General features: G+C 40.9%; 1 protein-coding gene across 1 annotated transcript in view; it reads right to left on the bottom strand.

Moving 5' to 3' along the window:
- LOC128658006 (rac GTPase-activating protein 1-like) overlaps positions 1–27,374 on the bottom strand; it is a 578,168-nt gene that overhangs the window by 496,745 nt on the left and 54,049 nt on the right. Inside the window, exon 7 of the mRNA XM_053712449.1 lies at positions 19,522–19,608. Within this exon, the coding sequence (XP_053568424.1) occupies positions 19,522–19,608 (87 nt within the window). The remainder of the gene's footprint in view (positions 1–19,521; positions 19,609–27,374) is intronic.

Below are 27,374 nucleotides of genomic sequence, written 5' to 3'. Positions count from 1 at the left end.
TTTATATATGCTATTTTAAACATCTCTGCACATTAACTCTACAACCCATATTAAAGGTACTACTATCTAGATCCCACACAGTGGGCACCATTCCATCAGCCTATTAGGTGTTTCCCTCCCCATCCTCAGCCTACTTGGCGCTCACCTCCACTTCCTATAGTTTTATCTTTACATTGGGTACACTAGGGTACCCGCTGAGGAGAGCTAGAGGTATCCCCTATCCCCTTTCCCCTATCTGTTTTTTGCGCAGGATATACATCCCATCTCACAACGTAAGAACGCCTCTTTTTATCTGGTTTGCAGATAATCTCCCTCTTGGAAGAAAATCCTTGAATTCCAATTGATAACCGTGAGTCACTATTTCTAGTGCCCAGGGGTCCTGAACATCTCTTGCCCAAGCCTGGGCAAAGAACGAGAGTCTGCCCCCTACTAAATCCGGTCCCAGATCGGGGGCCGCCCCTTCATGCTGTCTTAGTAGCAGCAGCAGGCTTTTTAGATTGTTTACCCTTATTCCAGTTCTGGTTGGGTCTCCAGACTGACTTAGATTGGGTAAAGTTCCCTTCCTGCTTTGTGGAAGAAGAGGAAGCGGGGGGGTCCTCCTTTAAAGTTCCGAAAGGAACAAAAATTATTTTGTTTATCCCTCATCTTGAAGACTTATCCTGAGGTAGGGCATGGCCTTTACCTCCTGTAATGTCAGAAATAATCTCCTTCAATTCAGGCCCAAAAAGGGTCTTACCTTTAAAAGGAATAGCCAAAAGCTTAGTTTTTGATGACACATCAGCAGACCAAGATTTGAGCACAACGCTCTAGGTGCTAGAATAGCATAATCCTGCATTTTTCGCCGCTAATTTAGCAATTTGAAATACGGCATCAGTAATAAAAGAATTAGCTAGCTTGAGAGCTTTAATTCTATCCAAAATGTCATCTAGCGGGGTCTCCACCTTAAGAGACTCTTATAGAGCCACAAACCAAAAAGCTGCTGCAGTAGTTACTGGAACAATGCAAGCCGTAGGTTGTAAAAGAAACCCCTGATTGATAAATAATTTCTTTAGAAGACCCTCTAATTTTTTATCCATAGGGTCTTTGAAAGCACAACTGTCCTCAATGGGTATAGTTGTACGCTTAGCCAGGATAGATATTGCTCTCTCTACCTTAGGGACCGTTTGCCACGAGTCCCGAATGGCGTCTGATATGGGAAACATTTTCTTAAAAGTAGGAGGGGGAGAAAACTGTATACCTGGTCTATCCCATTCCTTTTTTATAATTCCGAATTCTCTTAGGAACCGGAAAAAAACCATCGGTGAAGTAGGTACTTCTAGATATTTATCCACTTTACACAATTTCTCTGGTGGTATCACAATAGGGTCACAATCATCCAGGGTCGCTAAAACCTCCCGAAGTAATAGGCGGAGGTGTTCAAGCTTAAATTAAAAGGACATAGGGTCCGAATCTGTCTGAGGTAATACATTCCCTGAGTCTGAAATTCTCCCTCAAACAGCAATTCCCTGACCCCCAACTCAGAACACTGAGGGTAGATCGGAAATAGCTAATAAAGCATCAGAGGATTCAGTATTTACATGAATACCTGACCTACTGCGTTTACCCTGTAACACTGGTAATTTAGATAATACCTCTGTAAGGGTAGTTGACATAGCTGCAGCCCTCTCCTGCAGAGTAAAGGAATTAGACGCACTAGATGTACTTGGTGTCGCTTGAGTGGGCGTTAAAGGTTGTGACACTTGGGGAGAATAGGATGGCATATACTGATTTTTCTTCAAACTGAGAATCATCCTTAGACACTATCTTTACTTAGAATATGCTCTTTACAATGTAAGGCCCTTTCAGTACAAGAGGTACACAATGTAAGAGGGGGTTCCACAAAAAATGCTTTAAACCGTTTACAAAAAAACATGTACTGTGCCTTTAAAAAATAAAAAGTGAACAATTTTCTCAAAAGTGCGTATAAACGTTAATTTGACTCCAAAATTAACACTATCCTAAATAATGCTTCCAAAAATTATTGCACCCTAATTATTAAGGGAAGGATAAACTGCTAAACAGTATTTATAGCCATATATAATAAGTCAGCACAAAAATACTCTCTGCACCTCCTACCTGCCCCCAGGGTACTTTGAAAGGACTCAACAGTAATTCGGAGAGGAAGAACTCTGTTTAAGCTCCACCGGAGCTAAAGCCAGCTGCCTTCTAGTCAGAATACAGAGCGCATCTAAGCCCCGCCCATCAGGACCGATGACCGAGTAGGCCCAAACAACCGCATGGGGAGCGGTTTAGCAAACTTAGCCATGTGGAATGATTACCCCAAGTAACAAGTAATGGTCAAAAATGTTAACCACCGTAAACATATAAAACCCCAGTGTCTTATAATGAAAAAATGCAGCACATAGCCCTCATTATAAACCTTGCCCAAATGTCAACAGAAAATAAATATGAACAGGTTTCAGTAACACCCCCCCTGAAAATAGGTCTACTGCTTACCCCTTCCCTAAAAGGGAATACATATTCAGCCATCTTCTGACATACTAAGTCTCTTCAGAATAAAAGGCTGCACATACCTCAAATGCTGCAGACACGGTCTCCACACTGAAGATGTCTCCTGTATTACCTTCAGATCTGTGGTACCTTCATGGATCTTAGTTACAGCTGCTAAGATCATCAACCTCAGGGCAGAATTCTTCTTCCAAACCCCCCTGAGGGAAACAGTACTCACCGGTACCATTTAAAATAAAAAAAGTTCTTGATTGAAGAAACACTATCACCTCACTTTACCTCTTCCTAGTATAACACAGGCAAAGAGAATGACTGGAGGTGGGGGGGGGGGGAGGGAGGAGCTATATATACAGCTCTGCTGTGGTGCTCTTTGCCACAAGTAAGGATAATATTCCCACAAGTAAGGATGAAATCCGTGGACTCTTATCTTGCAGAAGAAATCTTTTTATTTATTTATTTTATAAAAACTATGGTTGAGGAGTCCAATGTAGTCAAAACCTCCTTGAGTAACAGACGGAGGAAACAAGGCTAAAACTTAAGATACAACTTCAGCATCAACAAGAGGAATTACACTGTGTTAGAAACCTCTCTTGCTGAATTTCTGATCTACCTCTAATGCTTTCCCTGCAATATTGGGGAAGCAGACACGCATCAGAACACAGGAGAATAGCTAAGTCTCAAAAAGTAACTCAAACGAGTCATAAAGGATGTGAGGACAATAAAATTTGTGACTCCTAAGGAAAAAAATGTGTATCTTAAACATAGTAAATAAATCTCTGAACAACATCCTCTTAGGGATCGTAGTCTTTTTTTTTTCTGAAGACAACATTGCAAGGACTAAATTCTCCACATACAGGAGGAATAGTGGGTTGGTGTAAACATTGTGCAACAACTCTGCATAGCCTCTTTGACCATTTCTGATTCAAACAGGACCAAGAGTTCTCAAAGAATTCCTTAACTTGTTAATAAAAGCAAAAAACAGAATTTATGTTTACCTGATAAATTACTTTCTCCAACGGTGTGTCCGGTCCACGCGTCATCCTTACTTGTGGGATATTCTCTTCCCCAACAGGAAATGGCAAAGAGCCCAGCAAAGCTGGTCACATGATCCCTCCTAGGCTCCGCCTACCCCAGTCATTCGACCGACGTTAAGGAGGAATATTTGCATAGGAGAAACCATATGATACCGTGGTGACTGTAGTTAAAGAAAATAAATTATCAGACCTGATTAAAAAAACCAGGGCGGGCCGTGGACCGGACACACCGTTGGAGAAAGTAATTTATCAGGTAAACATAAATTCTGTTTTCTCCAACATAGGTGTGTCCGGTCCACGGGCGTCATCCTTACTTGTGGGAACCAATACCAAAAGCTTAGGACACGGATGAAGGGAGGGAGCAAATCAGGTCACCTAAATGGAAGGCACCACGGCTTGCAAAACCTTTCTCCCAAAAATAGCCTCAGAAGAAGCAAAAGTATCAAACTTGTAAATTTGGTAAAAGTGTGCAGTGAAGACCAAGTCGCTGCCCTACATATCTGATCAACAGAAGCCTCGTTCTTGAAGGCCCATGTGGAGCCACAGCCCTAGTGGAATGAGCTGTGATTCTTTCAGGAGGCTGCCGTCCGGCAGTCACATAAGCCAATCTGATGATGCTTTTAATCCAAAAAGAGAGAGAGGTAGAAGTTGCTTTTTGACCTCTCCTTTTACCAGAATAAACAACAAACAAGGAAGATGTTTGTCTAAAAATCCTTTGTAGGCATCTAAATAGAATTTTAAGAGCGCGAACAACATCCAAATTGTGCAACAAACGTTCCTTCTTCGAAACTGGTTTCGGACACAAGAAGGTACGACTATCTCCTGGTTAATGTTTTTGTTAGAAACAACTTTTGGAAGAAAACCAGGTTTAGTACGTAAAACCACCTTATCTGCATGGAACACCAGATAAGGAGGAGAACACTGCAGAGCAGATAATTCTGAAACTCTTCTAGCAGAAGAAATTGCAACCAAAAACAAAACTTTCCAAGATAATAACTTAATATCAACGGGAATGTAAGGGTTCAAACGGAACCCCCTGAAGAACTGAAAAGAACTAAGTTGAGACTCCAAGGAGGAGTCAAAGGTTTGTAAACAGCTTGATTCTAACCAGAGCCTGAACAAAGGCTTGAACATCTGGCACAGCTGCCAGCTTTTTGTGAGTAACACAGACAAGGCAGAAATCTGTCCCTTCAAGGAACTTGGCAGATAATCCTTTCTCCAATCCTTCTTGAAGAAAGGATAGAATCTTAGGAATCTTTACCTTGTCCCAAGGGAATCCTTTAGATTCACACCAACAGATATATTTTTTCCATATTTTGTGGTAAATTTTTCTAGTTACAGGCTTTCTGGCCTGAACAAGAGTATCAATAACAGAATCTGAGAACCCTCGTTTTGATAAGATCAAGCGTTCAATCTCCAAGCAGTCAGCTGGAGTGAGATCAGATTCGGATGTTCGAACGGACCTTGAACAAGAAGGTCTCGTCTCAAAGGTAGCTTCCATGGTGGAGCCGATGACATATTCACCAGATCTGCATACCAAGTCCTGCGTGGCCACGCAGGAGCTATCAAGATCACCGACGCCCTCTCTTGATTGATCCTGGCTACCAGCCTGGGGATGAGAGGAAACGGCGGGAATACATAAGCTAGTTTGAAGGTCCAAGGTGCTACTAGTGCATCTACTAGAGTCGCCTTGGGATCCCCTGGATCTGGACCCGTAGCAAGGGAACCTTGAAGTTCTGACGAGAGGCCATCAGATCCATGTCTGGAATGCCCCACAGTTGAGTAATTTGGGCAAAGATTTCCGGAATGGAGTTCCCACTCCCCCGGATGTAATGTCTGACGACTCAGAAAATCCGCTTCCCAATTTTCCACTCCTGGGATGTGGATTGCAGATAGGTGGCAGGAGTGAGTCTCCGCCCATTGAATGATTTTGGTCACTTCTTCCATCGCCAGGAGGAAACTCCTTGTTCCCCCCTGATGGTTGATGTACGCAACAGTCGTCATGTTGTCTGATTGAAACCGTATGAACTTGGCCTTTGCTAGCTGAGGCCAAGCCTTGAGAGCATTGAATATCGCTCTCAGTTCCAGAATATTTATCGGTAGAAGAGATTCTTCCCGAGACCAAAGACCCTGAGCTTTCAGGGGTCCCCAGACCACGCCCCAGCCCATCAGACTCTGGTCTGCGGAAGGTCATCCCTTGTGACAGGTTGTCCAGGGACAGCCACCAACGGAGTGAGTCTCTGGTCCTCTGATTTACTTGTATCTTCGGAGACAAAGTCTGTATAGTCCCCATTCCACTGACTGAGCATGCACAGTTGTAATGGTCTTAGATGAATGCGCGCAAAAGGAACTATGTCCATTGCCGCTACCATCAAACCTATTACTTCCATGCACTGCGCTATGGAAGGAAGAGGAACGGAATGAAGTGTTTGACAAGAGTTTAGAAGTTTTGTTTTTCATGGCCTCTGTCAGAAAAATCCTCATTTCTAAGGAGTCTATTATTGTTCCCAAGAAGGGAACCCTTGTCGACGGAGATAGAGAACTCTTTTCCACATTCACTTTCCATCCGTGAGATCTGAGAAAGGCCAGGACTATGTCCGTGGTGAGCCTTTGCTTGAGGAAGGGACGACGCTTGAATCGAATGTCGTCCAAGTAAGGAACTACTGCAATGCCCCTTGGTCTTAGTACCGCTAAGTAGGGACCCTAGTACCTTTGTGAAAATCCTTGGAGCAGTGGCTAATCCGAAAGGAAGCGCCACGAACTGGTAATGCTTGTCCAGGAAATGCGAACCTTAGAACCGATGATGTTCCTTGTGGATAGGAATATGTAGGATACGCATCCTTTAAATCCACCGTGGTCATGAATTGACCTTCCTGGATGGAAGGAAGAATTGTTCGAATGGTTTCCATTTTGAACGATGAACCTTGAGAAACTTGTTTAAGATCTTGAGATCTAAGATTGGTCTGAACGTTCCCTCTTTTTTGGGAACTATGAACAGATTGGAGTAGAACCCCATCCCTTGTTCTCCTAATGGAACAGGATGAATCACTCCCATTTTTAACAGGTCTTCTACACAATGTAAGAATGCCTGTCTCTTTATATGGTCTGAAGACAATTGAGACCTGTGGAACCTCCCCCTTGGGGGAAGCCCCTTGAATTCCAGAAGATAACCTTGGAGACTATTTCTAGTGCCCAAGGATCCAGAACATCTCTTTGCCCAAGCCTGAGCAAAGAGAGAGAGAGTCTGCCCCCCACCAGATCCGGCTCCCGGATCGGGGGCCAACATTTCATGCTGTCTTGGTAGCAGTGGCAGGTTTCTTGGCCTGCTTTCCCTTGTTCCAGCCTTGCATTGGTCTCCAGGCTGGCTTGGCTTGAGAAGTATTACCCTCTTGCTTAGAGGACGTAGCACTTGGGGCTGGTCCGTTTCTACGAAAGGGACGAAAATTAGGTTTATTTTTGGCCTTGAAAGACCTATCCTGAGGAAGGGCGTGGCCCTTACCCCCAGTGATATCAGAGATAATCTCTTTCAAGGTCAGGGCCAAACAGCGTTTTCCCCTTGAAAGGAATGTTAAGTAGTTTGTTCTTGGAAGACGCATCCGCTGACCAAGATTTCAAACCAAAGCGCTCTGCGCGCCACAATAGCAAACCCAGAATTTTTCGCCGGCTAACCTAGCCAATTGCAAAGTGGCGTCTAGGGTGAAAGAATTGGCCAATTTGAGAGCACGGATTCTGTCCATAATCTCCTCATAAGGAGGAGAATCACTATCGATCGCCTTTACTAGCTCATCGAACCAGAAACACGCGGCTTGTAGTGACAGGGACAATGCATGAAATTGGTTGTAGAAGGTAACCTTGCTGAACAAACATCTTTTTAAGCAAACCTTCTAATTTTTTATCCATAGGATCTTTGAAAGCACAACTATCTTCTATGGGTATAGTGGTGCGTTTGTTTTAAAGTAGAAACCGCTCCCTCGACCTTGGGGACTGTCTGCCATAAGTCCTTTCTGGGGGCGACCATAGGAAACAATTTTTTAAATATGGGGGGAGGGACGAAAGGTATAACCGGGCCTTTCCCATTCTTTATTTACAATGTCCGCCACCCGCTTGGGTATAGGAAAAGCTTCTGGGAGCCCCGGGACCTCTAGGAACTTGTCCATTTTACATAGTTTCTCTGGGATGATCAAATTCTCACAATCAACCAGAGTGGATAATACCCTCCTTAAGCAGAGCGCGGAGATGTTCCAACTTAAATTTAAATGTAATCACATCGGGTTCAGCTTGTTGAGAAATTTTCCCTGAATCTGAAATTTCTCCCTCAGACAAAACCTCCCTGGCCCCCCTCAGACTGGTGTAGGGGCATTTTCAGAACCATTATCATCAGCGTCCCCATGCTCTTCAGTATCTAAAACAGAGCAGTCGCGCTTGCGCTGATAAGTGGGCATTTTGGCTAAAATGTTTTTGATAGAATATCCATTACAGCCGTTAATTGTTGCATAGTAAGGAGTATTGGCGCGCTAGATGTACTAGGGGCCTCCTGAGTGGGCAAGACTGGTGTAGACCGAAGGAGGGAATGATGCAGTACCAATGCTTACTCCCCTCACTTGAGGAATCATCTTGGGCATCATTTTCAGTGTCACATAAATCACATCTATTTAAATGAGAAGGAACCTTGGCTTCCCCACATTCAGAACACAGTCTATCTGGTAGTTCAGACATGTTAAACAGGCATAAACTTGATAACAAAGTACAAAAAACGTTTTAAAATAAAACCGTTACTGTCACTTTAAATTTTAAACTGAACAACACTTTATTACTGCAATTGCGAAAAAGTATGAAGGAATTGTTCAAATTCACCAAAATTTCACCACAGTGTCTTAAAGCCTTAAAAGTATTTGCACACCAAATTTGGAAGCTTTAACCCCTTAAAATAACGGAACCGGAGCCGTTTTTATCTTTAACCCCTTTACAGTCCCTGGTATCTGCTTTGCTGAGACCCAACCAAGCCCAAAGGGAATACGATACCAAATGACGCCTTCAGAAAGTCTTTTCTATGTATCAGAGCTCCTCACACATGCGACTGCATGTCATGCTTCTCAAAAACAAGTGCGCAATACCGGCGCGAAAATGAGGCTCTGCCTATGATTAGGGAAAGCCCCTAGAGAATAAGGTGTCTAAAACAGTGCCTGCCGTATTATTTTACAAAAATACCCAGATTAAATGATTCCTCAAGGCTAAATATGTGTATATATGAATCGATTTAGCCCAGAAAATGTCTACAGTCTTAATAAGCCCTTGTGAAGCCCTTATTTACTGTCTGAATAAAAAATGGCTTACCGGATCCCATAGGGAAAATGACAGCTTCCAGCATTACATCGTCTTGTTAGAATGTGTCATACCTCAAGCAGCAAAAGACTGCTCACTGTTCCCCCCAACTGAAGTTAATTCCTCTCAACAGTCCTGTGTGGAACAGCCATGGATTTTAGTAACGGTTGCTAAAATCATTTTCCTCTTACAAACAGAAATCTTCATCTCTTTTCTGTTTCAGAGTAAATAGTACATACCAGCACTATTTTAAAATAACAAACTCTTGATTGAATAAAAAAAAAAAAACTACAGTTAAACACTAAAAAACTCTAAGCCATCTCCGTGGAGATGTTGCCTGTACAACGGCAAAGAGAATGACTGGGGTAGGCGGAGCCTAGGAGGGATCATGTGACCAGCTTTGCTGGGCTCTTTGCCATTTCCTGTTGGGGAAGAGAATATCCCACAAGTAAGGATGACGCCGTGGACCGGACACACCTATGTTGGAGAAAAGGTTAGTCAATTTAAATTTTAAAAAGGATAACATTTTTCCTTTTTTATTAACTGCTGTAAATAGGGCAAAACAGCATAATCTTGCAATTTATCACTACCCCTCAGAAGGAAACTGCTAAGGTGCCCTTACAGAAAAAAAAAACTCTCCCCCTCTGAGCAGTATGTTCTCTAAACCGGAACCCCACTGCAACAGGGAAAAAATAGGCTACGGTCCCAATTACGCCTATAACATGTTAAAACCCCATATCTCTTTGGACCCTGCAATTCAGATCCATAGAGAGAAGGTTAACAGGGTGCGTTACACTCCCAAGGACCACCCCTCGTGGGTGTTGACATAACATATTTCCCGGTCGGCATGTAGATTTATTTAACCGCCGGGAGATAAAGGCGCGCTATGTAAATGGCGTCCCCCCAAGGACCGCCCTTCGTGGGCGGTTACAGACTTAACCATACAGTCATCTCCCAGTCGCCATGTCCTTTATGTAACCGAGATGTAACTAGAGTGCCACAGAGACTGACTGATACAAACAGTTAAATGTAAAAGGGCTCAATTACCCCCGCATAGGGAAATAGCCGCACAGTCATCTCCCGGTCAACATGCTTTGTTATTTAACCGCCAGGAGATGTGATAGATTGCCCCTGATACCATCTAATACTAATAGATAGGTAAAGGCAAAAGTGTGCAATTATACTCGCCTAGGGAAATATCAGCAGTGTCATCTCCTGGGCGGCATTTTTTTAATGTAACCGCCGGGAGATGAGGCCTCAATACAAATAGCATGTTAACCGAAAGAGCCTAAGTAAGCTCAACAGTGGCAATGTCAATATTATAACCTCCCGGTCGGCATGTTTGTTATTATATAACTGCTGAGAGTGTGTGTGACAATGGAAGTACATGTGCTGTCTAGTATAGCCTCCCATGAAAGAAGAATTCATACCTGAATAAAGAGCCCATATCTGTTACTAAGGGCTTCCCATTTACAATGTAAGTGGCCAACTTCTGAGTTATTTTCTTTCTTCTAAGCCCAGAAAAAAAAAAATGGCACTTACCTCACAATCTGCCGACAGCAAAGGCAGCTCCCAGGTGTGTGAAGTCCTACTCCTCACATGGACCTGAGTATTAAAAGAAAAACACCGAGTAATATCCCTCAGATTTTTTTCCCGGATAGGGCAGCAACAGTATACGGGAGGCGCAGTGAGAATTATGTCCCACAAATTCCTATTGCTTTAAAGCCACCAAATGCTCTCCTGTAGAGACTGATATGGACTATGGCTACACCCTAGAACAAAGTAGCACTCTCTGGCACTACTTTTAATACAATAAACTCTTGATTGAAGAATCTATACTAACACCTCACTTTACCTCTTCCTATCACTAACATAGGCAAAGAGAATGACTGGAGTGGGAGGGAAGGGAGGAGCTATATATAGCAGCTCTGCTGTGGTGCTCTTTGCTTCCTCCTGTTGACCAGGAGGTGAATATCCCACAAGTAAGGATGAAATCCGTGGACTCATCGGGTCTTTAAAAAGAAAGTCAAAATTAAACTTGCATGATTCAGATAGATCATGACATTTTAAACGAACACTGTAAACACAAAATAATTCACTATAGTTTAAAAATAAACATCTAAAATACATTTTCAATGCCCATCATGTTACAAATATAACTTGCTCCGAAATTTCTATCTTTTCCAAACTCATTGCTTTGCGATCCGTTTGCTCTCTCCAATGCGGGAGGACAACTCCAGTTGGAAGATGGCGACTGCTGAACGAGATACGCATGCGCGAGATAGGTAACCATCATCAAATACGTCACCGTCTTCATGTCTATTATTCAAACTGCGCATGCGTAGGTTGACTAAATCGTATTATAATTTTATGCAAATACTCGCAAATAGGATTGGCAACTGAGGTATACCGTGTACGGCCCATATTTGAGGGCTGGATGAAGTGATGTCATGCGATTGAAATAAAACGCTATTTTTTATAGATTTGGAGCTTTGTTTCAAGACCAAATAAGGTAGATTGGATTGTTATAATTGATGTGGTTTAAAATATGTGGACCAAAAAATATATAAAATATTTTGGACAAAAATTAAGCAAATTTTATAATAGAAGTAAATCGGAAAGTTGTTTCAAATTGTATGCTCTATCTTAATCAGGAAATAATTATTTTATTTGTGTGTCCCTTTAAACGTTGCCATTCTGTGTTCACATAATGTACAAATGTACAGTCATTATATAGATTATGTTTTACTCATAGACCTAGTTTAGGGCAAGATTTTTACCCACTGATTAACTCACATTCTCTGATACAACAGCTGCAGTATCACTTGGACGGGACCTTTTCACGGCTAAGAGTGAGCTATCAATGGAGACAGAGATGAACGCTATAATGGGAAAAAGAGGTGGAAAAACATTAATGTATAGCAGTGAAGTCATTCATTTAACAAAAGATGCCAACACACTTCTAGCAGTATCATTGCCTATGAAGCTAACTTGTACTCTTACACTAGGATAGGCCATATCATACAGAAAAAGAAAATATTTTCATCAAGGCAAGAACAAGGTGCATTGGCTATGTATGCCTTTTAAGTTGAATTACCGTAGACACAAACCAAGTTTAACTTTAGTTTTACAGCTAGTGATATCACTGTACACATTTTTAGAACAGAAGCTATAATTTAGTAACCATAAAGCGGTTGAAAAAATAGCCAAAACAAAATTGCACATATTTCATAGTTTACAGCCAAATTCATCCGCAAAAATGTAACAATTAAACTCCCCACACACAACAACATGCTGAGCAGAAATGAGAGTTTTGATGATTTATATTTTACAAATCATCCTAAATCACTATTCATGTTTTATAGCATTTAGCTGTGAATAAATGCGCTAACATAATCACTGAGGCCAGATAACTTATCTAACAAGCCACAATTTTCAATGGGCGTATACTCTTAGGAGTTTGTGCCACAGGGAGGAACGATGTCCACAATGCATACAGTACTCTTAAAGGTTTCTCTTGCCCAAGACAAAGAAAACAAAGCATGGTCCTACTGAATATGCTCAGGAGACATGGCTTCTAATAGGCTGTATCACCCACAGAGGGTGCAGTAATTGGGCGAGTTCAATTTACAACTGGAAAAAAATTATCATGCCTATGTTAAAAGGACACTGAACCCAAATTTTTTGAATTGGCGATTCAGACAGAGCATGCAATTTTAAGCAACTTTCTAATTTACTTCTATTACATTTTCTTCATTCTCTTGGTATCTTTATTTGAAAAGCAAGAATGTAAGTTTAGAAGCTGACCCATTTTTGGTGAACAACCTGGGTTGTTCTTTCTGATTGGTGGATAAATTCACCCACCAATAAACAAGTGCTGTCCAGGGATCTAAACCAAAAATTGGCTGGCTCCTTTGCTTAGAAGCCATCTTTTTCAAATAAAGATAGCAAGAGAACAAAGAAAAACTGATAATAGCTTTGCGATCCGTTTGCTCTCTCCAATGCGGGAGGACAACTCCAGTTGGAAGATGGCGACTGCTGAACGAGATACGCATGCGCAAGATAGGTAACCATCATCAAATACGTCACCGTCTTCATGTCTATTAGAAATGCGCACACGTTTTTTGTAAATATATTGTGGGTAATGCATCAGTGCCGCAATTTGTGCACGCGCGAATAGACAATTCAAATTGCGCATGCGTAGGTTGACTAAATCGTATTATAATTTTATGCAAATACTCGCAAACACTCGGATTGGCATCCGAGGTATACCGTGTACGGCCTATATTTGAGGGCTGGATGAAGTGATGTCATGCGATTAAAATAAAAACATTTTTTTATAGATTTGGAGCATTGTTTCAAGACCAAATAAGGTAGATTGGATTGTTATAATTGATGTGGTTTAAAATATGTGGACCAAAAAATATATAAAATAGTATGGACCAAAAAAACAATTTATGTAAGAACTTACCTGATAAATTCATTTCTTTCATATTAGCAAGAGTCCATGAGCTAGTGACGTATGAGATATACATTCCTACCAGGAGGGGCAAAGTTTCCCAAACCTCAAAATGCCTATAAATACACCCCTCACCACACCCACAATTCAGTTTAATGAATAGCTAAGAAGTGGGGTGACAAGAAAGGAGCGAAAGCATCAAAAATAAGGAATTGGAATAATTGTGCTTTATACAAAAAAAATCATAACCACCACAAAAAAGGGTGGGCCTCATGGACTCTTGTTAATATGAAAGAAATGAATTTATCAGGTAAGTTCTTAAATAAATTATGTTTTCTTTCATGTAATTAGCAAGAGTCCATGAGCTAGTGACGTATGGGATAATAAATACCCAAGATGTGGAACTTCCACGCAAGAGTCACTAGAGAGGGAGGGATAAAATAAAGACAGCCAATTCCGCTGAAAAATAATAATCCACAACCCAAAACAAAAGTTTTAATCTCAATAATGAAAAAAAACTGAAATTATAAGCAGACGAATCAAACTGAAACAGCTGCCTGAAATACTTTTCTACCAAAAACTGCTTCAGAAGAAGAAAACACATCAAAATGGTAGAATTTAGTAAAAGTATGCAAAGAAGACCAAGTTGCTGCTTTGCAAATCTGATCAACAGAAGCTTCATTCCTAAACACCCAGGAAGTAGAAACTGACCTAGTAGAATGAGCCGTAATTCTTTGAGGCGGGGATTTACCCGACTCTACATAAGCATGATGAATCAAAGACTTTAACCAAAACGCCAAAGAAATGGCGGAGGCCTTCTGACCTTTTCTGGACCCAGAAAAGATAACAAATAGACTAGAAGTCTTTCTAAAATCTTTAGTAGCTTCAACATAATATTTCAAAGCTCTTACTACATCCGAAGAATGTAAAGATCTCTCCTTTGAATTCTTAGGATTAGGACACAATGAAGGAACAACAATTTCTCTACTAATGTTGTTAGAATTCACAACCTTAGGTAAAAATTTAAATGAAGTCCGCAACACTGCCTTATCCTGATGAAAAAAATCAGAAAAGGAGATTCACAAGAAAGAGCAGATAACTCAGAAACTCTTCTATCAGAAGAGATGGCCAAAAGGAACAGAACTTTCCAAGAAAGTAATTTAATGTCTAGAGAATGCATAGGTTCAAACGGAGGAGCTTGAAAAGCCCTCAGAACCAAATTAAGACTCCAAGGAGGAGAGATTGACTTAATGACAGGTTTGATACGAACCAAAGCCTGTACAAAACAATGAATATTAGGAAGATTAGCAATCTTTCTGTGAAAAAGAACAGAAAGAGCAGAGATTTGTCCTTTCAAGGAACTTGCAGACAAACCTTTATCCAAACCATCCTGAAGAAACTGTAAAATTCTAGGAATTCTAAAAGAATGCAAGGAGAATTTATGAGAAGAACACCAAGAAATGTAAGTCTTCCAGACTCGATAATAAATCCTCCTAGATACAGATTTACGAGCCTATAACATAGTATTAATTACTGAGTCAGAGAAACCTCTATGACTAAGAATCAAGCGTTCAATTTCCATACCTTCAAATTTAATGATTTGAGATCCTGATGGAAAAAAGGGACTTGAGATAGAAGGTCTGGTCTTAACGGAAGAGTCCAAGGTTGGCAAGTGGCCATCCGAATGAGATCCGCATACCAAAACCTGTGAGGCCATGCTGGAGCCACCAGCAGTACAAACGAACGTTCCATTAGAATTTGATAATTCCAAGGAAGCAACAACGCGTCCACTGCCTCCGCCTGAGGATCCCTGGATCTGGACAGATACCTGGGAAGTTTCTTGTTTAGATGAGAGGCCATCAGATCTATTTCTGGAAGTCCCCAGATTTGAACAATCTGAAGAAATACCTCTGGGTGAAGGGACCATTCGCCCGGATGTAAAGTCTGGCGACTGAGATAATCCGCTTCCCAATTGTCTATGCCTGGTATGTGAACCGCAGAGATTAGACAGGAGCTGGATTCCGCCCATACAAGTATCCGAGATACTTCTTTCATAGCCTGAGGACTGCGAGTCCCACCCTGATGATTGACATATGCCACGGTTGTGACATTGTCTTGTCTGAAAACAAATAAACGATTCTCTCTTTAGAAGAGGCCAGAACTGAAGAGCTCTGAAAATCGCACGGAGTTCCAAAATGTTTATTGGTAATCTCGCCTCCTGAGATTCCCAAACCCCCTGCGCTGTCAGAGATCCCCATACAGCTCCCCAACCTGACAGACTCGCATCTGTTGAGATCACAGTCCAGGTTGGACGAACAAAAGAAGCCCCTTGGACTAAACAATGGTGATCTAAACCACCACGTCAAGAGAGTGTCGTACATTGGGATTTAAGGATATTAACTGTGATATCTTTGTATAATCCCTGCACCATTGGCTCAGCATACAAAAGCTGAAGAGGTCACATGTGAAAACGAGCAAAGGGGATCGCGTCCGATGAAGCAGTCATGAGACCTAGAATTTCCATGCATAAAGCTACCGAAGCTGAAACCAATTTCAGACGTCTCTTTTCTGTTAGAGACAAGGTCATGGACACTGAATCTATTTGAAAACCCAAAAAGGTTACCTGAGTCTAAGGAATCAACAAACTCTTTGATAAATTGATCCTCCAACCATGTCTTTGAAGAAACGACACAAGTTGATTCGTATGAGATTCTGCAGAATGTGAAGACTGAGCAAGTACCAAGATATCGTCCAAATAAGGAAATACCGCAATACCCTGTTCTCTGATTACAGAGAGAAGGGCACTGAGAACCTTTGAAAAGATCCTTGGAGCTGTTGCTAGGCCAAACGGAAGGGCCACAAACTGGTAATGCTTGTCTAGAAAAGAAAATCTCAGAAACTGAAAGTGATCTGGATGAATCGGAATATGAAGATATGCATCCTGTAAATCTATTGTGGACATATAATGCCCTTGCTGAACAAAAGGCAGAATAGTCCTTATAGTTACCATTTTGAATGTTGGTATCCTTACATAACTATTCAATATCTTTAGATCCAGAACTGGTCTGAAGGAATTCTCCTTCTTTGGTACAATGAATAGATTTGAGTAAAACCCCAGACCCTGTTCCAGAACTGGCACAATTACACCAGCCAACTCTAGATCTGAAACACACTTCAGAAATGCCTGAGCCTTCACTGGGTTTATTGGAATGCGAGAGAGAAAAAAGTCTCTTTGCAGGCGGCCTTACCTTGAAACCTATTCTGTACCCTTGTGAAACAATGTTCTGAATCCAAAGACTGTGAATCGAATTGATCCAAATGTCTTTGAAAAATCGTAACCTGCCCCCTACCAGCTGTGCTGGAATGAAGGCCAGCACCTTCATGTGGACTTGGGAGCTGGTTTTTGACTTTCTAAAAGGCTTGGATTTATTCCAGATTGGAGAAGGTTTCCAACAGAAACCGTTCCTTTAGGGGAAGGGTCAGGCTTCTGTTCCTTATTCTGACGAAAGGAACGAAAACGATTAGCAGCCCTATATTTACCTTAGATTTTTTGTCCTGAGGCAAAAAAATTTCCTTTCCCCCCAGTAACAGTTGAAATAATAGAATCCAACTGGGAACCAAATAATTTATTACCTTGGAAAGAAAGAGAAAGCAAAGTTGACTTAGAAGACATATCTGCATTCCAAGTTTTAAGCCATAAAGCTCTTCTAGCTAAAGACATATACCTGACATCAACTCTAATGATATCAAAGATGGAATCATAAATAAAGTTATTAGCATGTTGAAGAAGTTTAACAATGCTATGAGTATTATTGTCTGATACTTGTTGTGCTAAAGCCTCCAACCAAAAAGTGGAAGCGGCAGCAACATCAGCCAAAGAAATAGCAGGCCTAAGAAGATTACCTGAACATAAATAAGCTTTCCTTAGAAAGGATTCAATCTTCCTATCTAAAGGATCCTTAAAGGAAGTACTATCTGCCGTAGGAATAGTAGTACGTTTAGCAAGAGTAGAGATAGCCCCATCAACTTTAGGGATTTTGTCCCAAAACTCTAATCTGTCAGATGGCACAGGATACAATTTCTTAAACCTTTGAGAAGGAGTAAATGAAGTACCCATATTATTCCATTCCCTAGAAATTACTTCAGAAATAGCATCAGGGACAGGAAAAACTTCTGGAATAACCATAGGAGGTTTAAAAACCGAATTTAAACGCTTAGTAGATTTAGTATCAAGAGGACTAGATTCCTCCATCTCTAATGCGATTAAACTTCTTTAAGTAAAGAGCGAATAAATTCCATTTTAAATAAATATGAAGATTTATCAGTGTCAATATCTGAGACAGAATCCTCTGAACCAGAAAAATCCTCATCAGAAACAGACAAATCAGAATGACGACGGTCGTTTAAAATTTCATCTGAAAAAGTTTTAAAAGACCTTTTACGTTTACTGGAAGGAGGAATAACAGACATAGCCTTCCTAATAGATTTAGAAACAAATTCTTTTATATTAACAGGAACATCCTGAGTATTAGATGTTGAGGGAACAGCAACAGGTAATGGTATATTACTAATGGAAATACTATCTGCATTAGCAAGCTTATCATTGACATTCATCACAAACTACAGCCGGAGGAACAGTTACCGCAAGTTTACAACAAATGCACTTAACTTTGGTAGAACCAGCATCAGGCAGCGTCTTTCCAGAAGTAGATTCTGATCCAGGGTCAATCTGAGACATCTTGCAATATGTAATAGAAAAAAAACAACATATAAAGCAAAATTATCAAATTCCTTAAATGACAGTTTCAGGAATGGGAAAAAATGCCAATGAACAAGCCTCTAGCAACCAGAAGCAATGAAAAATGAGACTGAAACATTGTGAAAAAAAGGTGGAGACAAGAATGACGCCCACATTTTTTAGCGCCAAAAAAGACGCCCACATTATTGGCGCCTTAAATTTTTTTGGCGCCAAGAATGACGCCACATCTGGTGACGCCGACATTTTTGGTGCAAAACGTCAAGTATGACGCCGGAAATGATAAAAAAAAATTTGTGCCAAAAAGTCAGCGCCAAGAATGACGCAATAAATTGAAGCATTTTCAGCCCCCGCGAGCCTAACAGCCCACAGGGAAAAAAGTCAATTTGAAACAATTTTAAGGTAAGAAAAAAATTGATTATTCATATGCATTATCCCAAATAATGAAACTGACTGTCTGAAATAAGGAATATTGATCATCCTGAATCAAGGCAAATATAAGTTTAAAGACATATTTAGAACTTTATATATAAAGTGCCCAACCATAGCTTAGTGTCACAAAACATAAGACTTACTTACCCCAGGACACTCATCTACATGTTGTAGATAGCCAAACCAGTACTGAAATGAGAATCAGTAGAGGTAATGGTATATATAAGAGTATATCGTCGATCTGAAAAGGGAGGTAAGAGATGAATCTCTACGACCGATAACAGAGAACCTATGAAATAGATTCCGTAGAAGGAGACCATTGAATTCAAATAGGCAATACTCTCTTCACATCCCTCTGACATTCACTGCACTCTGAGAGGAAAACCGGGCTCTAGCCTGCTGCGAAGCGCATATCAACGTAGAATCTAGCACAAACTTACTTCACCACCTCCACGGGAGGCAAATTTGTAAAACTGAATTGTGGGTGTGGTGAGGGGTGTATTTATAGGCATTTTGAGGTTTGGGAAACTTTGCCCCTCCTGGTAGGAATGTATATCCCATACGTCACTAGCTCATGGACTCTTGCTAATTACATGAAAGAAAAGCAAACATTAGTAATCCTTTAAGACACTTAAATGTATTTATATTTTTAAATTGGAATATGTACATATCCCACAATCCTGGGAGTTAGCTGCTGATTGGTGGCTGGACATACATGACTTGTCATTGGCTCATCAAATATGATCAGCTATCTCCCAGTATGTCACTACTGCTCCTTCAGCAAAGGTTAGCAAGAAAATTAAGCACATTTTATAATAGAAGTAAATCGGAAAGTTGTTTCAAATTGTATGCTCTATCTTAATCAGGAAATAATTCTCTTTTTTTTGTATGTCCCTTTAAACGTTGTCATTCTGTGTTCACATAATGTACAAATGTACAGTCATTATATAGATTATGTTTTACTCATAGACCTAGTTTAGGGCAAGATTTTTACCCACTGATTCACTCACATTCTCTGATACAACAGCTGCAGCCTCACTTGGACGGGACCTTTTCACGGCTAAGAGTGGAGCTATCAATGGAGACAGAGATGAACGCTATAATGGGAAAAAGAGGTGGAAAAACATTAATGTATAGCAGTGAAGTCATTCATTTAACAAAAGATGCCAACACACTTCTAGCAGTATCATTGCCTATGAAGCTAACTTGTACTCTTACACTAGGATAGGCCATATCATACAGAAAAAGCAAAATATTTTCATCAAGGGCAAGAACAAGGTGCATTGGCTATGTATGCTTTTAAGTTGAATTACCGTAGACACAAACCAAGTTTAACTTTAGTTTTACAGCTAGTGATATCACTGTACACATTTTTAGAACAGAAGCTATAATTTAGTAACCATAAAGCGTTGAAAAAATAGCCAAAACAAAATTGCACATATTTCATAGTTTACAGCCAAATTCATCCGCAAAAATGTAAACAATTAAACTCCCCGCCCACATAACAACCTGCTGAGCAGAAATGAGTCTTTGATGATTTATATTTTACAAATCATCCTAAATCACTATTCATCTTTTAAAGCATTTAGCTGAGAATAAATGCGCTAACATAATCACTGAGGCTTTAAAAAGGCCAGATAACTTATCTAACAAGCCACAATTTTCAATGGGCGTATACTCTTAGGAGTTTGTGCCACAGGGAGGAAAGATGTCCACAATGCACACAGTACTCTTAAATGTTTCTCTTGCCCAAGACAAGGAAAACAAAGCATGGTCCTACTGAATATGCTCAGGAGACATGGCATCTAATAGGCTGTATCACCCACAGAGGGTGCAGTAATTGGGTGAGTTCAATTTCAAACTGGAAAAAAATTATCATGCCTATGTTAAAAGGACCACTGAACCCAAATTTTTTAATTGGCAATTCAGACAGCATATGCAATTTTAAGCAACTTTCTAATTTACTTCTATTACATTTTCTTCGTTCTCTTGGTATCTTTATTTGAAAAGCAAGAATGTAAGTTTAGAAGCTGGCCCATTTTTGGTGACCAACCTGGGTTGTTCTTGCTGATTGGTGGATAAATTCACCCACCAATAAACAAGTGCTGTCCAGGGATCTAAACCAAAAATTGGCTGGCTCCTTTGCTTAGATGCCATCTTTTTCAAATAAAGATAGCAAGAGAACAAAGAAAAACTGATAATAGTAGTAAATTAGACATTTGCTTAAAATTGCATGCTCTATATGTATCATGAAAGAAACTAATGATGTGTATGCTTTTTGTTATATTTTAAGTTCAATAGTTATGCTTAGTTCACTCTGTGTATTATAAACAGTTAACATTTTAGTCATGTGAATGGAGGGGGCGGGCAGTTAAGATGGATGCTCCTGAATAAAGTCTGTATTCTTGTTCTAGCAAATTGCTGTTTGCCAATACCTTGTAAAAATTATCACATCAACAATTTGGCTTCAGTATCCCTTTAAATGAAACGTGTTGATTCATGAAGTTTAATGCATCACCACATCCCTTAAACATTTTGCTTCCTTGTAACATTTCCATAATAGTGAAAAAAAAAAGTCTGAGCACGTCATTGATATAGTGTAAATTGGAGGTCTATTGATAAGTAAGTTTGTCAGTGTGATTTATTGGTCTGTGTAACCTGTGCCAAAAATCAAGACTTTTTCTACTTTAAACCATCATTTTGGTGCAAAAAGGAAATTTATGCTTACCTGATAAATTTATTTCTTTTACAATATGACGAGTCCACGGATTTCATCATTACTTATGGGATTACACCTCCTGGTCAGCAGGAGGAGGCAAAGAGCACCACAGCAGAGCTGTATATATATAGCTCCTCCCTTTCCTCCCACTCCAGTCATTCGACCGAAGTTAGGAAGAGAAAGGAAGAGAAAGGAAGAGCCAAGGTGCAGAGGTGACTGAAGTTTAACAAAAATAAATACCTGTCTTAGAAATGACAGGGTGGGCCGTGGACTCGTCATATCGTAAAACAAATTTATCAGGTAAGTATAAATTTCCTTTTCTTTTACAAGATATGACGAGTCCACGGATTTCATCCTTACTTATGGGATACAATACCAAAGCTATAGGACACGGATGAAAGGGAGGGACAAGACTGGAACCTAAACGTAAGGCACCACTGCTTGAAGAACCTCTCTCCCAAAAACAGCCTTGGACGAGGCAAAAGTGTCAAATTTGTAAAATTCGGAAAAAGTGTGAAGAGAAGACCAAGTTGCAGCCTTGCAAATCTGTTCAACAGAAGCATCATTTTTAAATGCCCACGAGGAAGCCACAGCCCTAGTAGAATGAGCCATAATTCTTTCACGAGGCTGCTGTCCAGCAATCTCATATGCCAAACGGATAATACTCTTCAGCCAAAAAGAAAGAGGTAGCCGTAGCTTTCTGGCCCCTATGTCTTCCAGAAAAAACAATAAATAATGAAGATGATTGACGGAAATCCTTAGTCGCCTGCAAGTAAAACTTCACGGCACAACGTCCAAATTATGTAACAGACGCTCCTTCTTAGAAGGATTAGGACACAAGGAAGGAACAACAATTTCCTGATTAATATTCTTATTAGAAACAACCTTAGGAAGAAAACCCGGTTTGGTACGCAAAGACCACCTTATCAGAATGGAAAATAAGATAAAGAGAATCACATTGTAAAGCCTCTGCGAGCAGAAGAAATAGCGACCAAAAATAAAACCTTCCAAGATAACAACTTAATATCTATGGAATGCATAGGTTCAAACGGAACCCCTTGAAGAACATTAAGAACTAAATTGAAACTCCAAGGAGGAGCAATTGGTCTAAACACAGGCCTGATTCTAGTCAGAGCCTGACAAAAAGATTGAACATCTGGAACATCTGCCAGACACTTGTGTAAGATAGATAAAGCAGAAATCTGTCCCTTTAAGGAACTTGCCGACAACCCTTTCTCCAATCCTTCTTGGAGAAAAGATAAAATCCTAGGAATCCTAACCCTACTCCATGAGTAGCCCTTGGATTCGCACCAATAAAGATATTTAAGCCATATCTTATGGTAAATTTTTCTAGTAACAGGCTTACGTGCCTGAATCAAGGTATCAATGACCGAATCAGAGAACCCTCGCTTAGATAAAATCAAGCGTTCAATCTCCAAGCAGTCAGCTGCAGAGAAACTAGATTCGGATGATGGAAGGATCCCTGAATGAGAAGGTCCTGCCTCAATGTAAGCTTCCACAGTGGCAGAGAGGACATGTCCACCAGATCGGCATACCAAGTCCTGCAAAGCCACGCAGGAGCGATGAGAATCACTGAAGCCCTCTCCTGTTTGCTCTGCTTCCTCCGGGTGATTGCTTCGGATCAAACACATAAGCTAGGTTGAACGACCAAGGCACTGTCAAGGCATCTATCAGTGCGGCCTGAGGATCCCTGGACCTGGATCCGTATCGCGGGAGCTTGGCATTCTGACGAGATGCCATAAGATCCAGCTCTGGTCTGCCCCATCTGAGAATCAGGGTGGCAAAGACCTCCGGATGGAGTTCCCATTCCCCTGGATGAAATGTCTGTCTGCTCAAAAAATCCGCTTCCCAGTTATCCACTCCTGGGATGTAGATTGCTGACAGATAACAAGAGTGAGCCTCCGCCCACCGAATTATCTTGGATACTTCAGTCATCGCTAAGGAACTCCTTGTTCCTCCCTGATGACTGATGTAAGCCACAGTCATGATGTTGTCTGACTGAAACCGGATGAACTTGGCCAAAGCTAACTGAGGCCAAGCCTGAAGCGCATTGAATATTGCTCTCAATTCCAGAATATTGATTGGAAGTAGAGACTCCGACCGAGTCCACACACCCTGAGCCTTCAGGGAATTCCAGACTGCGCCCCAACCTAGAAGGCTGGCGTCCATTGTCACTATCACCCATGAGGGTCTGCGGAAGCACGTCCCTTGGGAAAGATGATCCAGCGACAACCCCCAAAGAAGAGAGTCTCGTCTCCTGATCCAGATCTATAGAGTCGACAAATTTGCATAATCTCCATTCCACTGCCTGAGCATGCTCAGTTGTAGAGGACTGAGATGAAAAACGAGCAAACTGAATGGTGTCCATAGCCGCCACAATCAATCCAATAACCTCCATGCACTGAGCCACTAATGGCCGAGGATTGGACTGAAGGGTTCGGCATGTATTCAGAATCTTTAACTTTCTGACTTCCGTCAAAAAGATTTTCATAAATACAGAGTCTATTAGAGTTCCCAGGAAAGGAACCCTTGTCTGTGGAATGAATGAACTCTATATTCACCTTCCACCCGTGAGTCCTTAGAAAGAATAGGACAATATCGGTATGAGACTTTGTCAGCTAATAAGACGATGCCTGGATCAGAATATCGTCCAGATAAGGCGCCCCTGCAATGCCCCACGGTCTGAGAACCGCTAGCAGAGACCCTAGAACCTTCGTGAAGCTCCTGGGTGACGTTGTCAACCCGAAAGGAAGGGCCACAGACTAAAAATGTTTGTCCAGAAAAGCAAACCTCAGAAACTGGTGATGATCTCTGTGTATAGGAACATGAAGATATGCATCCTTTAAGTCCATGGTAGTCATATTGAGTCTCCTGGATCAATGGAAGAATTGTCCGAATAGTCTCCATTTTGAAGGATGGAACTCTGAGAAACTTGTTTAGACTCTTGAGGTCTAAAATGGGTCAGAACGTTCCCTCTTTTTTGGGAACCACAAAAAGATTTGAGTAAAATCCCTGCCCTGTTCCTGTATTGGAAGGGGACAAATTACTCCCATAGTGGAGAGGTCTTTTACACAACGTAAGAATGCCTCTCTTTTTATCTGGTCTGCAGACAATCATGAAAGAAGAAAACTTTCCCCTTGGGAAGGAATTTTTGAACTCCAGCTGATACCCTTGAGACACAATTTCCAGTGTCCAGGGATCCTGAACATCTCTTATCCAAGCCTGGACAAAGAGAGAAAGTCTGCCCCTACTAGATCCGGTCCTGGATCGGGGGCCGCCCCTTCATGCTGTTTTGGGAGCAGTAGCAGGCTTCTTGGGTTGTTTACCCTTGTTCCAAGCCTGGTTGGGTCTCCAGATGGACTTTTTTGTGCAAAATTCCCTTCCTGTTTAGCGGAAGAGGGGACTCCCTTGAAATTTGAAACAAACGAAAATTATTCAGTTTACCCCTCTGTTTAGCCGTTTTATCCTGAGGTAGGAGGTGACCCTTACCTCCCGTAATGTCAGAAATTATTTCTTTCAAGTCAGGCCCGAACAGGGTCTTTCCTTTGAAAGGAATGGCCAAAAGCTTTGATTTAGAGGACACATCCGCAGACCAAGATTTTAACCATAAAGCTCTTTGCACTAAAATGGCAAATCCTGCATTCTTAGCTGCCAACTTGGCAATCTGAAAGGCGGCATCTGTAACAAAATAATTAGCCAGCTTAAGGGCCTTAATTCTATCTAGTATTTTCTCTAAAGGAGTCTCAGTCTTAAGAGACTCTAAGGCGTCAAACCAAAAAGGCAGCCGCAGTTGTAACTAGTACAATACAAGCCGTCGGTTGTAATAGAAAACCCTGATGAATAAATAGCTTTTTTAGAAGACCCTCCAACTTTTTATCCATAGGATCTTTAAAAGCACAACTGCCCTCAATAGGAATAGTTGTACGCTTAGCCAGGGTAGATATAGCTCCCTCCACCTTAGGGACCGTTTGCCAAGAACCCCGAACAGTGTCAGCTATAGGATACATTTTCTTAAAATTAGAAGAAGGTGAGAACGGGATACCCGGTCTTTCCCATTCCCGCGTAATAATTTCCGAAATTCTCTTAGGAACCTGAAACACATCAGAATAAGAAGGAACCTCTAAGTATTTGTCCATCTTACACAATTTCTCTGGTGGGACCACAATAGAGTCACAGTCGTCCAGAGTCAGCAAAACCTCTCGCAGCAACAGACGGAGGTGTTCAAGTTTAAATCTAAAATACATGATGTCTGAATCTGTCTGGGGTAATGCACTCCATGAGTCAGACCGTTCCCCCTCAGACAGGGTCTCCCTAACCCCCAACTCAGAGCCCTGGGAGGGTACATCGGAGATAGCCATCAAAGCATCAGAAGTCGCAGGGACCACATGGGCTTCTGTCCTGCTACGTTTGCCTTGTAACACTGGCAACTTAGATAAAACTTCTGTAAGGGTGGATAACATAACTGCAGCCATATCCTGCAGAGTGAATGAAGTGAACGCGGTTGAGGAACACAGCGTCGCTTGGGTGGGCGTTAAAGGTTGTGACGCTTGGGGAGAAAGTTGCGGCATAGAAAAACATAATTTATGTAAGAACTTACCTGATAAATTCATTTATTTCATATTAGCAAGAGTCCATGAGCTAGTGACGTATGGGATATACATTCCTACCAGGAGGGGCAAAGTTTCCCAAACCTCAAAATGCCTATAAATACACCCCTCACCACACCCACAAATCAGTTTAACGCATAGCCAAGAAGTGGGGTGATAAGACAAAGTGCGAAAGCATAAAAAAATAAGGAATTGGAATAATTGTGCTTTATACAAAAAAATCATAACCACCACAAAAAAGGGCGGGCCTCATGGACTCTTGCTAATATGAAAGAAATTAATTTATCAGGTAAGTTCTTACATAAATTATGTTTTCTTTCATGTAATTAGCAAGAGTCCATGAGCTAGTGACATATGGGATAATGACTACCCAAGATGTGGATCTTCCACGCAAGAGTCACTAGAGAGGGAGGGATAAAATAAAGAAAGCGAATTCCGCTGAAAATAATCCACACCCAAAATAAAGTTTAAATCTTATAATGAAAAAAACTGAAATTATAAGCAGAAGAATCAAACTGAAACAGCTGCCTGAAGTACTTTTCTACCAAAAACTGCTTCAGAAGAAGAAAACACATCAAAATGGTAGAATTTAGTAAAAGTATGCAAAGACCACCAAGTTGCTGCTTTGCAAATCTGATCAACCGAAGCTTCATTCCTAAACGCCCAGGAAGTAGAAACTGACCTAGTAGAATGAGCTGTAATCCTTTGAGGCGGATTTTTACCCGACTCGACATAAGCATGATGAATTAAAGATTTCAACCAAGATGCCAAAGAAATGGCAGAGGCCTTCTAACCTTTCCTAGAACCAGAAAAGATAACAAATAGACTAGAAGTCTTTCGGAAATTCTTAGTAGCTTCAACATAATATTTCAAAGCTCTAACTACATCCAAAGAATGCAATGATCTCTCCTTAGAATTCTTAGGATTAGGACACAATGAAGGAACCACAATTTCTCTACTAATGTTGTTAGAATTCACAACCTTAGGAAAAAATTTAAAAGAAGTTCGCAACACCACATTATCCTGATGAAAAATCAGAAAAGGAGACTCACAAGAAAGAGCAGATAATTCAGAAACTCTTCTAGCAGAAGAGATGGCCAAACGAAACAAAAAACTTTCCAAGAAAGTAATTTAATGTCCAGTGAATGCATAGGTTCAAACGGAGGAGCTTGAAGAGCCCCCAGAACCAAATTCAAACTCCAAGGAGGAGAAATTGACTTAATAACAGGTTTTATACGAACCAAAGCTTGTACAAAACAATGAATATCAGGAAGATTAGCAATCTTTCTGTGAAAAAGAACAGAAAGAGCAGAGATTTGTCCTTTCAAGGAACTTGCAGACAAACCTTTATCCAAACCATCCTGAAGAAACTGTAAAATTCTCGGAATTCTAAAAGAATGCCAGAAAAAATGATGAGAAAGACACCAAGAAATGTAAATCTTCCAGACTCGATAATATATCTTCCTAGATACAGATTTACGAGCCTGTAACATAGTATTAATCACAGAGTCAGAGA

Source organism: Bombina bombina, chromosome 1 (assembly GCF_027579735.1).
Source record: "Bombina bombina isolate aBomBom1 chromosome 1, aBomBom1.pri, whole genome shotgun sequence".
Lineage (NCBI taxonomy): Eukaryota > Metazoa > Chordata > Amphibia > Anura > Bombinatoridae > Bombina > Bombina bombina.
Note: the sequence above shows the minus strand (reverse complement) of the source record. Positions and strands in the feature narration are given on the sequence as shown.